The sequence below is a fragment of the Haliotis rubra genome, unplaced genomic scaffold (assembly GCF_003918875.1).
Source record: "Haliotis rubra isolate DU_JTF1 unplaced genomic scaffold, ASM391887v1 Scf2, whole genome shotgun sequence".
In the NCBI taxonomy this organism is placed as follows: domain Eukaryota; kingdom Metazoa; phylum Mollusca; class Gastropoda; order Lepetellida; family Haliotidae; genus Haliotis; species Haliotis rubra.
This window is the reverse complement of record NW_025766002.1, coordinates 2592361-2606297: the sequence shown is the minus strand read 5'-3', so window position 1 is coordinate 2606297 and position 13937 is coordinate 2592361. Positions and strand designations below refer to the sequence as shown.

Genomic DNA, 13937 nt, shown 5'->3' with positions numbered 1-13937 from the left:
GGAAATAAATATTCTTTAAATGTACTTTTCGCGAAGAAATATATGATGAAATATCGTTGTTCGACATGACGCTCTAAACTTTGACAAAAATACGATCAAAACAAATTTATCCAATCAGCACGCGTTTCTGAATGTAAACGATCCAATCAAACAGCAGTATACTGAAGAGGCAAATTCAACCTTCGTGTGCTTGTGTTTATTTCTTTTCCAAAGGCAATTTGAAATTATTTTTGTGGTAAGATGCATTGTGTATATTTGATTAATATGTATTCACTGACGACACTTACGCTCATGATCAATAAATATATGTTTGGTGTTGAAGAAAAGAAATCGCGGTTCAGTTTACAATGATACATGATTTATCCCCAACATTGCTCAACATTATCATCGAGGATACTGTTTAGATTATGATGAAACGTATTACCATTGCCTTCAACGCACTTGCTAAACAAAGCAAGAAGAGACAGTCAATTGTATCTTCTTGTGAACAGGTCCGTTACAACCGAAATGTCAGCAAGATTTACAGGCATTATGATTTTATGTAAATCGGTTGCATCCACGAATCAAGGTTAGGCTACTCCACTTCATGAACTTATATGTGGATGATTGTGTGAATAATGACTGCAGATAATGTGTCTGCATGCACAGGAATGTTCTACTTCAATTTCAGATTTTTTTGTAGCCAGGTACCGTGTCAGATAAATTTCAAGATGGTTACAACTGATGCTATCAGTGCCATGAAGGCACTGGCCACTGATCCAACGAAAAGAGCAGCACTTGCAAAGGTTTGTGTGTATCTGGACCTACCTGCATGTCATTACCTTCAAATTGTAAGAATGAAAAGATCGCACAGTTCAGTTATGAAGTTTCAGCTGAAAAAGCATAACATCAATTTCAACAAACTGTTTTATGTAATAAGTTCAGGATTACCGCCGATTTCTCTAATAGTGCTAATAACAAAGAAACAATAGGCTCAGTTTCACACAATGCACCTGTTACAATGGAAATGCATGACCATGAATAAATAGCTGGCCTTGGTTCATGACTACATGGTGTTTTAAACCTAATCAAACCTAATTCACTGAACCATTTTATGAATTATTATAACTTATGGAACAAGTTGACAGTACAAGTTAAACCTAATTTAACTACAAGTCGTCTTCTTATTGAGTTTCAGTTGCATGTATGGCCTTCTGTGTTATAGGATGCTACATGTGTTGGAGGACTCGTAGTCGTACTCTCAAATTCAGACACGAAAGTTGTAAAATTAGCCCTTGAGGTATGTATAAGAACCATGTACTGTCACATGCATATGTTCAAATATTTTCATGCAGAAATGCTTTTCACCCAATATGGACTCCTCATATTTCGACCAAAGGACATTTAAATCAATGTATATGCCTATTCTCACATCTTCTTGTGCATGAATCACTTTGTCAAGATATACTGTGTATATATAAGTTATTTTAACTTGTATAACTTATCAAAATACCCTCATATTATCATCATAATTACATAGCTGCATTTTTTCACAAAGATTTTTTGCTGAATCAACTCTGTTGATCTCACTGCTCTGATTTTTTTTACTGATTTCATTAAAGTAATGAGACTGTTTAAGGTATGTTGATCATCGATGGAGTTGATGTTGTAGACATTGCTGTTGCTCGTGGAGAGTGGGGAAAATGTGGCACCACTGAAAGACTTCATGGGTATGCTGGACCAGCTAGAGGCGCTCATGAACAGGTCATTGTGAAAACATTGTCCACTTTTAACCTAAAGAGTTGTCTCCACACTAACACTGAGAGTAGAACTATAAAAACAGATTTATGTCTCCAGCAATTTATGGGCAAGTAGATTATCAAACTTATTTGTCAGGACAGTGTGTGTTTTCAGTCCTTGATATTATATCTTGTTGGTTTGGCCACAGTTGAATTTTTACTTTTTCATTTCAAATGTGCCCATTTGAAACTTATGGGAAATTATCATCATTACCATAATTTCCATTGTTTCCATACTTGTTCTTTCACCAAATATTCTTTGATATTTGAAAACCTGCCTATTCTTATGTTCCAAATGATAATGTTCACATGATAAGGGCAGCATTTTTTATTATGTGTTTTGCTTAGCCACCATGATCTAAAGTTTGGTTAGTCGGTCAGTTTAAAACAGAAAATAGGAATCTAAAAATATCTACATCAGAAAAGAAGACAAAAGCTTCTACTTTGATTCTGATGTATTTTTTACTGTTTTGGAGTGCCTATGGTAAATCTGCATGTGATAAAGGAGAAAGACCTCTGCTGCTGTTGACTTTCCCAGATAGCTGGAGATAGCACTTGGATAAGATATTACAATTGCTACACAAGTGCTTGTTAGATAACATTTGTCCTACAATTGTTTCAAAATATGTCTAATGACTGAACACACACACACACACACACACACACACAGACAGAACCTGAAACTTTAAACTTTTATTTACTTGTGTTGATATACTTGACTGCATAAGACCCAAGGGTAACATTCTCTATGTATGTACAGGAGCGATGGAGAGCCTGAGTTAAGGGAACTGACAGAAAAGCTGTACCTCATCCTGACAGAGGTGGAACAACAGACTCCACTCCGAGACACCAGCAACATTCACTCATCAAGGTGGGAAAGGGAGGGTTACCTGTAGATCTCTGGCATTAATTCTCTTTGAACCTAGTATTCATATTTCTTCATATTCATCACATTACTTTTTCGCTTTTTCGGAATTTAACATGTATTTAAAATCTATACAAACTATTAGCAACAAAACTAAAGATAAGTATGTACAAATCTTACCTCTGCATTGACAACCCTGCTGGTTTGTAGAAGAACATATTGGTTTCTTTGTGTGTTTGGGGCAGTTTGATAACCTAGTGGTTAAAGCCTTATATCATCATGGTAAGGGCTATGTGTGATACCTCACACAAGTACAATATGTGAAGCCCCTTTCTTGTGCTCCTTGGTGATATTACTGGAATATTACTCTGGGAGGTTAAATCTGCCCTCAACTGTCCTATTGAAATGTTTGCTACAAACTACAATGAAAGTTCACCATTTGCTGCTACTTCTAATGATGTAAAGACGTCGTGGTTACTGTACTTGTAGAAGAAACAGCAGCAGCTGCAGCAAGAAGAGCAACAAGAGTCTCAGCTACCATAGCCACAAACACAAGTCCGTCATCCTGCAACTCAGGGGCATCACAGACAGGGTCAGTATTCAGCATTGTACTAATGTACTGTTTGCCTCATGACTACATAAGTAAACACAGTACCAGAAGTAAATCTAAACTGAATGGTTGGTTGGTGGATAGTTTTTGTAGCAAACAGTAAAGTAACATCATATTATAAATCTTTTGCCATGTTTACTAGCTTGTACAACGATAATGAATAATGACACCCACTGAAAAGCCTGAAATTGTTCATATTCTTTCTATTTTACCTCAACACAACAAACTGACTGGGGCTTGTGGCTTGTGTGTGTGTATTCTCCCATGATGGCCAATTACTCTTCTTATGCCCCAGATATCTATACAGAGATGCATGTGAAGCCCATTTCTGGTGTCCCCCGCCGTGATGTTGCTGGAATATTGCTAAAAGCGGCGTAAAACCAAACTTAGTCAGTCAGTCAGTATACAGAGATGCCAACCCATACGATTTTATCGTATTTGTTATGAGAAATCAACACAAAATATGCGACTATGCTAGCAGTAAAAATATACAATTTATAAAAAAATATACATTAAATTAAATTATCAAATAGCACATGTACCACATTCTATTCAGTATCAAGCTGTATGTGGATACTTTCTGCTGATTTAGGGAAGGACAATGTTAATAACAAGTTCTTAGAAAATCTATTTTTATTATTAAATGTAAAAATTCTTTGTAAAACTTAATACTAATTTTGACCCCAAAATACTAATTTTTGCATTACTTTTTGGCTAAAACACTAATTGGCCTAAATTGGGGTTTGCATCTCTGTCTATATGTCTTACCTTACTGTAGGGGTGGTAGGGTAGCCTAGTGGTTAAACCGTTCGCTTATGATGCCGAAGACCCGGGTTCAATTCCCCATATGGGTACGATGTGTGAAGCCCATTTCTGGTGTCCCCCTTCGGATATTGCTGGAATGTTGCTAAAAGTGGCGTAAAACCAAACTCACTCTTACCTTACTGTAATAGTTTTTGTTCCGGATTTGTACGTAAATTGTTGGTGCTTTTATGGTTTTGTGTGTTCACTTGTTGCCAGAGTGACCGGGAGTTGTGCATGAAGCTGCTGCTGCAGGTGAAGGGGGTCATCAGCATCACATTCGACATGAACAAGAAGAGAAGCATACTGCGGGTCAAGAACGACGTCAAACCTGAGGTTAGTTGCACTGTGGTGGAGAATGTCAGTTGGAGAATGTAGATGACATGCACATAGATAGAAGGAATATGGGAAATTGCTTTCAATTACTTGGAGCTTTCAAACAGTCTTCGATTAATGTCAGTTACTCTGCACATCTCTGTTTGCCCATGCAGAAGTATGATTTGAATGTTGTTTCGAGTTTTGAAACTAATAGAGTATTTCAATCGAATCTCTGGTTTCATGATAAAATGGCATGTCCGTGTGAAGGAGAATGTTCCCGAATGCAACACAGCAGTATTTGTGAATTTATCATGTCTGTCAGCAGGGAGTGAGAAGTGTCTGTTTTTAGTGTTAATTGAACCCCCAAACAAAATACCTTAGCTGGGGGAAGCTTTTTGGTATCATAAGTCGTCATTGTTTGTGTTCCCCCGTGGGTATAATGTGTGAAGCCCATTTCTGGTGATATTGCTGGAATATTTGCAAAAAGCCGTGTAAAACTAAACTCACTCACTCATTGTTTGTAACCTAGTGGTTCATGGATTATGAGTTCTACACATTTTGGTGTTGTGCCCCAACTAGCCCAGTGGGGAGTTGTAGTTGGGGGCAGTGATAGTGTTGTGGACCCTGCTTACAGGCTAATGCTGTGAGGAGCTTGTGTCCGGAACATCTCCGTTTGAATCCCATATATGCCATGATCCTGGGTCTGTAATGGTGAATGTTCATGAGCTGTCTTTCCTCCGTGATGAAACTGACAGTCATGTGACTCAAATGTCCCGGGTGATTGTTGTTTAATGCCACATAGCCTTCAGTGTCTTTAATGTTTCAGAGCCTGGTGCAGGCTGTAGCCAGGTCGCAGACCATGGCAGCCCAGCAGGTGGTCCGAGACGACAATGGAGAGGAGGTGAGGAGGCCATGTGTTGGTGCTGCTTCTGCAGGAACTTGTATAGAACTCATTCATACGTGATAGTTTTGTGGATAGGCAGTTGAAAACTGAAGGAAAATATAAATAAACTTTGCAACATGATGCAGGTGTCTTAGACAGGTAGGTCCTTGAATTATTATCTGTTGTGCATGGCAATTGGAAAGGTGTGAATCTACAGAATGGATTTTCTTATGTAATGGAAGCTGAAGTACTGTTCTAATATCCAAAATATTAACGTTATTGCTACATTTCACACTGTTTCACAAGTACCTCTACCTGTATTTCTGTCAATCGAGGAGTTGTATATGTTTTAAAATGTTTATAGAATGTACCGGTAAATGAACTTCTTTTTAATTCAGCTTTTCCTGTCATTCCGATCCCTTATGGAAGATGCTGAGAAGGAGAACTCTGACATGCCCAGTTACCTTGCTGACGATGCAGACAGTCCCGTGATAGATGACAAGGCCATCTCTCGCACTGCACGTGAAGAGAAGAAGGGGGGCGGCTGGCTGAGTTCTGCAGCAAGCTTTCTCACTAACTCATTCTACTGGTGATGATGTATTTTACAGTTGGATAAATGGCGAGTGGATGATGCTATGTGGATATCGCAGCCAAATGGTGCTTTTAATGACAGCACATGAGTGAAAGAGGGCCATGCCTGGCGAGATAATTCTTATATAGATGTATGCCATTTCACTAGTAAGCAGTAACTAGTCAACTGCCATGGACGTCCCAGGCTTGCAGTATGTATGTGTGGGGGTCCAGGTCATCCTTGGAGGCAATCAGGCATACTTGACGTCTGCTGCATCCTGTGTATACTTGACGTCTGCTACATCCTGTGTTTCATGACTAATGAAAATGTGGTGCACAGTTACTGGATTAACAATTTTCTGCTTTGTGAATCGCAAGGAGTCCTATATATTTGTAAATTGGCATCCCTGACAAAATAGTCAAGAAAGCAAGATTTATGGAATAACCAAGGTTCACTGTACTGGTAGGGAGTTTGTGAGTGATGTGTTTAACCACACATGTACTTCTAGTAACAACCAGGATAAAAACTGTGGCTGTCGACTTGTGTGTTTTGAAGAATGAACAAACCATGTTGTTTTTAGACTTTTTACTGTTTTTAGGATTGTCCATTGTGAGAATGAGATGAATGCGCCACCCAATTAAATCTTGGCTTTGTTATCTGGTGTTAGTACTGACTAAGTACTGAAGCATGCTAATTGTGAAATTATTTCCCCAAATTGCACATTTTCATAAAGCCCATACTCTTTGGATCCAATATCTGTCGCTAGATTTCAAAGCCTGGATTTTATGGAGAATTATGACATGACGCTCCTGACAAACAAGTTTAATGTGTTGCTGGGCATCCTGGAAGCTATTTTATCCCTTACGAACCACATTGATATTGTGCCTACCTTTCATCACAACTCACATGCGGGGCGTTGGGGTAGCCTAGTGGTTAAAGCGTGGGCTTGTCACGACAAAGACCCAGGTTTGAATCCCCACATGGGTACATTGTGTGAAGCCCATTTCTGGTGTCTCTCTCTCTCACTCCCCCATATGATGTTGCTGGAATATTGCTAAAAGCAGCGTAAAACCAAACTCAGTCAGTCAGTCACAACTCACATGCATCACACTTACATACTATACCAACACAGCACCCAGCTGACCAGCAAGCATTGATACTGATAACACAACTGTACAGAAGAACATTAAACTATATTATGCATATATGTTGTTCTGTTTTCATTTTCAACAAACCTAATTTAGACTCTTCTGTAAAGTCATACCCGTGAAGATCCAGGTTAGAATTGGTCTTTAGTAACCCATGCTTGTCGTAAGAGGCTACTATCCCTGACTTGGTTGACACATGTCATCGTATCCTGATTCCGCAGATCGATGCTTATGCTGTTGATCACTGGATTGTCTGGTCCAGACTCGATTATTCACAGACTGCTGCCATATAGCTGGAATATTGGTGAGTGTGGCGTAAAACTAAACTCACTCACTCACTCTGTAAAGTAAGATTCTGTGTCTTTGTTGATATTATATCTTTGAGTCTGGGTCGTTGATCACTACATGGTTGACTAGATTTTCTGGTCTACACTTGAGCTGTAATCCCGCATGTAACATATTTGATCAATTCCTATTGTGACTTCTACTAAACATTTGACTTACCTTTGCATGTGTTTATGATTTCGTGAACATGGTATTACTACTGTTTGATGGTGATTGATAAACACTTGCTTCTCATATAGTTGAAATGGTACCATTAGTCTACTCTGATTTCTTATGTCAATGGAAGTTGTTCCCATTGCTGGTTTGTATTACTTCAACTGAATGCATTGTCTTTGCCTTTATAAGTCATTACATGTTTGGAGTAAACAGTTTTAAGAAATGTTTAGTACAAATTGTTACGGTACTCATACTTGAATATTGTCAGCCAAACGCTGGGCGCGTATGTTGCAAGTCCTATGATGGGATTAGAACCTTCTGATCCAAGGTCGGACGCCTAGTCCATCTGACCAAAGAAATTAACCCAGTCACTAAGCTGACATTGTAAGGATGTCATGTACGGAATGACTCCATGCATTGCTAAAAACAAGACTACAGTTTGCATAGAAAGAGGCTGCCATGGTAAATGAGATGATACATTGAAAACAATCAACGAATTATTAAAGAAAAGACCCAAATAGTGTGACTGACATCAAAGAACCATCGGCAGTACATCGACGGCTTGTTTTTAGCATTGCGTTCATGAAATGTGAAATGGCGTTGAAAGTTGCGTTCACAATTACTTCGCTCATAAAGTATAGTTCCGGTCGTATCCCAGTTCTGGGTGCCGTTGTACAAAACAGCCTGGTTCACTGTCAGTGTCGGAGCGTTAGTGCAACTTTAGCGTTACCACTGTCGTAAGTCTGTGTGTTACGTTATGGGAATTACGATCACATAAATTAGCGCTAAGATCACTTTGTAAAAGGATACCCTAGTCACTACAAACGCGTGTATATGTGTGTGGCTGCTTGTATCAGTCGTGCATTATTAGTTTTAGCGCATCAACACACTAGTCACAGATGCCGAGCAAGGTAAAACTATAAAAAAAATATAGTACTTTCTTTTAACGTCTTTCGAAAAGTCGTAGCCGGGGATCGAACCTCGACCTTCCGCCCTCCTGGCAGGCGTTCTTATCCATGTGCTTGACCATTGAGATGGTGTCTATATGCTTATAAAACTGGCACTCAAACGTCACACTTATTACGCAAAACCTCCTCGTCAAAAACAGTTTATAGTTGCGTAATATGAAGCCACCACTCCCGTATTATTGTCAGTGAGAAAATTCGTAAAATACTGCATGATTAACATTCCGAAAACTACATCAGAACAAACTTGATATCATATCATTATCCATGGTCCATCTTCTATAGAAACTACTATAGATTACGCATAAGTGCCATGTAGAATAATCTCTATCCTGAAAATGGAACACATTATACCCACGCGGGGAATCGCACCTGGGTTTTCTGCGTGACGAGCGAACACATCAACCACTGAGCTATCCCACTGACCCTTCAACTTTGAGGAAGCCCCAGCACTTTCATGGCAGGGGATACAATGATGGATTTCACATATTCTACCCATTTGGGGAATCGAACCCAGTCCTATCGAACATTTTAACCACTCAGCTATCCTCTAATTAACAACTGCAATATAAGAGCAGTAATTACAATATTTCAAACATATATTCTTCTCGTGCGTTTATTTTCCTGGTATAAGCGGAAGCGACATGTTATGCTCCGCTATCAGGGCCTGAGAGGCTGTCAGGGCGAAGAACGTGTAGCCCCGGCCGCACTCGATGAGGCCTTGCAGCAGCTCGTCAGGTAGGTAGGACGCCCCGGCTACATCCCGAGCCCAGTCCACCCAGTTGGTCCGCCCGCCAACACTGGTGTCGTGAGTCGCCTCCAGCACTGGGTAGTTGTCACGAACGTAACTATAAAGAAAGGCGACTTGGTACCGTACTGTAAACCAGCGTGTATAATTCTTATATGCATATAGCACAGTTTCCCGTAGGAGCAGTGTGTGTGTGTGTGTGTGTGTGTGTGTGTGTGTGTGTGTGTGTGTGTGTGTGTGTGTGTGTGTGTGTGTGAAGTATCGATTTATTCGAAAACTATCTTACATGTTGTTGCATATGTGTAATGTCTTGAAGCAACCTTCATTCAAGTCTGATATACGTCTTGTAAGTAATTTTCTTTGTCTGCTAGTCCTATTTCTACGAAGGGCATCATTCAATCAAAAGTTGCCTTACTTACAAACATGCTATCTGACATGGTTAAAAACGAATAAGAGCAGTGTTCCCTTGCCATAAAGATTCGACATCTTTGAATGTCGGTTTCGAATAGGAGAATGTCACCTGTATCTCAACAAACATACAGAAAGTGTAACATTGGTGGTATACTAAATACGACGTTCTTTGGTTTCCAGGAACCAGATCTCTTTACTTATGATACTTTTATGTCGGGCTAGTCTCATTGATCTTTCTCAATTTGACGATAATAACTGGGGATACACAATGCAATTTTGTTTCATACCACTATAATACGGTTAATGCTAAGTTCTTTGATGATACAAGAAGAGGCAAAAATAATATTTAAAAAATAATAATAATAAATAAATGGAAAAATGTTTTCTGATGTATGCTTTAGGTATCATATAAATAAAAAACAGATCACAATAGGTTGTCAGTTATTGTCACTGATTAAACGTCGTCCAGCTCACATGAAACAATCGCTTGTCATGGTGAAGGTCCTCTGTATATCAATATATCGTTTTCACGACAAAAAAAAGAGATAAAAACGCATCGCTTTCAGAGCCCAAAAAATCATGTTGGTCTGTTTGGCCGCCACAGGCTCTCCCACGTGGTTGCGATTTCCCCCCGACATTTTCAGTATGTTTGGCCGTACTTGATTCCATCCGTACAAGTCACTCTCGACACTCGCAGAATGAACATCTGGTTTTCATTTTGTATGAATATTAGCAAAACACCATCGATTGTTTTTCTATTTTTGCGGGGTTTTTTCTGCAGAGGATAAGTTGTACCTTGACAGATAGGAACATCCCTCTTTTTCGTGTCACATATTACATTAACTATAAAGCCAATGGGGCACAAGTCATTGCACAACACGTTACAGTTGAAATGTAAAACCATTAACTTACTGAGCCATGTACAGGCATCCCTTATGCACCACATACGACAGGGCCCCGCGTCTTGCGTCGTGTCTGTCACAAACAGAGACAACATTGCAGGTCATGCACAGACAGAGAGACAGCTGTTACACTTTACGCCAAGAAACGTCAACTGTTCTTAAGAACCAAAGTAATTAAAACATAAAACAATCAGGATGATTGAAACTGAAGCTCATTTACCTCTGTGACGCCACGAAAGGCAACAGTGTGATTAACCCAATAGCCCAAAGCAATCGCGTCGCCATTTTGGTCCCGTCTGTCGTTTCACACCAACTACTTCCTATTCCGTCATAGATTGTGCTGGTATGTTATATGATTCCCCTACTTAGACTAGTGACACAGAAGAGTTGATGATTTCCCGAGGTGCATAAGACGTTATCGCCGTCAACTGAAGGGTTCCGTGAATTTCGAAATCCATCAAACTGTTTCCAGTCTCTTGCCACTCTTGAACCCCGAAAACCAATTAACACAAATAAGGACAAAAAGAAAGGTTCGCTTTGAAGTTTAATTACTGAAGAAAAATTGACACACACACTAACTCGGCGCGCAAAAGTCGAAGTATACTAGCCACATAAAGAAACTGTGCATTGTCAAAATATTTTCCCAGGTGATATGTACGATAACAATGTCAAAGGTATATATAAACTTTAATGGAGGGATCATGAGACCATAACAAGTCGGGAGAATTTCAATTGAAAACATGCTCTATCGGGGAGAGATCCGGTGAATTTGCAGGCCAAGGCAGTAAGTCAACGTTGTGGTGTTGCAAGAAATCCACAGCTACCCTTGCCGTATGAGGGCGGGCATTGTCCTGTTGGAATGTTAACCCAGAAAAGAAATTGCCACAGGTCGAAGAATCTGATCCCTGTAGCCCACTCCAGTTAAGTTGCCCTGAACAATCACCAAAGGAGTTCTTTGGCGTGCTGTTATTTCACCCCAAATCATCACGAAACCACCACCAAAGCGATTCCTCTCCAAGACACAGGCCTGTGCATAACGTTCTCCCACGCGTCGATAGGCACGTTGACGTCCATCACTATGGGAAATGTTGGACTCATCTGTAAAAACAACATTTCTCCACCAAAACAAGGGTCTGCGGACATGATTTCGGCACCACATTCGGCGAGCTTGTCGATGACGTTGTGTCAGGATAGGCCGTATGGCGGGACGTCGTGGTCTGATCCCGTGATGACATAAATGTTGTCGAACTGTATTGGGGTGGATACGGCGAAGTCCTGGGATGGTTCGGGCAGTCATCACTGCAGTCTGAAACCTGTGGTGAAGTTGGGTCACCCTTATCCATCTGTCCTGTCTTGGCGTTGTTACACGTGGACGTCCAGAACGTGGCCGGTCGATGACGTCATTTGTGTTCTGTTAGCGTCTCACCAGTGCAGAAATGGTGTTCCGGTAGCAGTGGAAATGTGCAGCCACTTGTCGTTGAGACATTCCCCCACGGACCATCCCAATGGCTTCATGACGTTGTGCAGACGTGAGCCTTGGCATGCTATGCGTTTCAATAGCCGTTTAATTTTTTAAACGATCGCAAGGGCAGGGGTTGAGCTTTCCAAAGTGACAGTATTGGATGGCATTTATTTGCTCTGTTTCTCTTTCCCGGAATGCACGTGCAACAACGTATTGCACGTCTCTAGGACGAACCCACCGACGTCACGGAAAGTGGCACGTGCATGCATATTGGATACATGTCACTAATCTATGAGTTTAAATCCTTATGTGTCCACACAGGTTTGATAAATTTAGATTTTCAATTTTTGTATGCACAGTTTCTTTATGTGCCTAGTATAGAAGTGGTAGTCGTATTAAGTAGTTGTGGTGATTATAATAGTAGTAGTAGTAGTAGTAGCAGCAGCAGCAGCAGTATTAGTAGTAGAACACGAAGGACTACTAGTACTACTCCAACAGCTACTGCTACTACTACTACTACTACAACTACTGTTGCTGCTGCTACTACTACAACTACTACTACTACCGCACCGAGAGGCTACTGGTAGCTTTAACTTGTGTCAAATTAGCAAATTCCTTTCAATTTCTCTATTCGAAGATTTAAAACTGTTAGAACTCATATATTAATATCAAATAGATCATTAATACAAAGATCTTCATAGTTCCTAGTGCGAACAAAGAACAAATATTCATTTTAGATTTCATTTATTTCCATTGTTATGATTTCCCCTTGTTCCTGTAATAAATCATTTACAGAAACAATGAATCGACACTTGACCAGGAACATTCGTTGTGAATTTCCCCTTAGCACCTTCTGTACACTTTATGAGTGAAGACATTGAATTAGGGCTGGGATGGGTCCAAATGTTCTACCGGGTACCCCACACCCTATTACCCTTTGGACAGAAAATGCATCATTTCAAGATTTGGCGTTTCAGTTTTCAAATCTGTGAACGGATATTATTTGATGCATTTAAAAAAAACCTCTGTACAAAAGTATTGTCCCACATGCTCTCCACATGAACATACTTGTGGAGTTCTGTACACATTGTTCTTGCCATTCGTAGTTGGCAAAAACAAGTTTGTTTGTTTGTTAATTTGTTTCTAGTATATCATCAAGATCTTTGTGTAAAAGTGATACCTAAAAGATTAAAGTCGCTTTGGTCCCAATTAAGATTGAGTTGGGGGCATAGTTTTATTTTTGATCGTTTCTTTGATCCAATCCATATGAGACGCGTTTTTTCAGTGTTAACGTTTAGACCTGAGAATCTGGCAAGGAAGTTCAGTACATTAAACACAGCAAAGAGACATTGTTCAGAGCCATCTAAGATGCATGTTGTATCATCTGCAAATTGATTAAGTAGAAATTCTATATTACCTATTGTTATCCCTTTGATGTTATTATTATTTTTCAACATTATAGCAAGTATTTCAGCACATAAGATGAATATGTAAGGAGAGAGTGGATCCCCCTGACGACATCATCTTTGTATATCAAACATAGGCGAACCATAGCCATTTACCAGTACATTTGATTCTATGCCGTAGTATAACGTCTTGATCCACAAGCGTAATGATTGTCCAAAGTTAAAGAAAGCGAGTAGTCTTAGCAAAAAAGCCCAAGTTGATTCTTACTTGAAAACGATGCAAGAACCTGTATCGAAACGTCGTGCTCTAGAATAAAAGAAGTTGTCTTCCATATATACTTGTTCTATCTGACTTCCAACTTCTAAAATGCCACTCAAAGAAGTCAAGTTGACCGTTGATGACGGTGATGTTCTTTGAAATACATATTGGTAGCAGACGACCAAATACACCATTTTGGTGTTTTAAATTAATTGCTTCAGATATTGCACATGGAATTTTATAACATGTACTGAGGGGCAGGTAATACCAAACTATAGCAAACTTTTAAAATTGTAACTCTTGAAGTTC

The 13937-nt window shown here is 39.7% G+C and overlaps 2 protein-coding genes across 3 annotated transcripts; one reads left to right on the top strand and one right to left on the bottom strand.

Moving 5' to 3' along the window:
• The first annotated feature begins 134 nt into the window (after window positions 1-134).
• Window positions 135-7031, top strand: LOC124275348 (armadillo repeat-containing protein 1-like). Of its 2 annotated transcripts, none has more exons than XM_046710847.1 (9): window positions 135-235; window positions 683-785; window positions 1205-1279; window positions 1652-1743; window positions 2539-2649; window positions 3133-3235; window positions 4274-4390; window positions 5199-5273; window positions 5654-7031. In XM_046710847.1, exons 2-9 carry the CDS (start codon window positions 711-713, stop codon window positions 5846-5848), a joined length of 843 nt encoding a protein of 280 aa, XP_046566803.1. In that variant the 5' UTR covers window positions 135-235; window positions 683-710; the 3' UTR covers window positions 5849-7031. The 2 variants fall into 2 exon arrangements, with proteins under 2 accessions (XP_046566803.1, XP_046566804.1); XM_046710848.1 differs by having other exon boundaries at window positions 671-785.
• Window positions 7032-9042: 2011 nt separating this feature from the next.
• Window positions 9043-10881, bottom strand: LOC124275222. The gene is made up of 3 exons (XM_046710707.1): window positions 10722-10881; window positions 10512-10574; window positions 9043-9288 (listed from the first exon to the last, which is right to left on the bottom strand). The coding sequence occupies exons 1-3, from the start codon at window positions 10784-10786 to the stop codon at window positions 9057-9059; spliced, it is 360 nt and encodes a 119-aa protein (XP_046566663.1). The 5' UTR covers window positions 10787-10881; the 3' UTR covers window positions 9043-9056.
• Between the last annotated feature and the right edge of the window lie 3056 nt (window positions 10882-13937).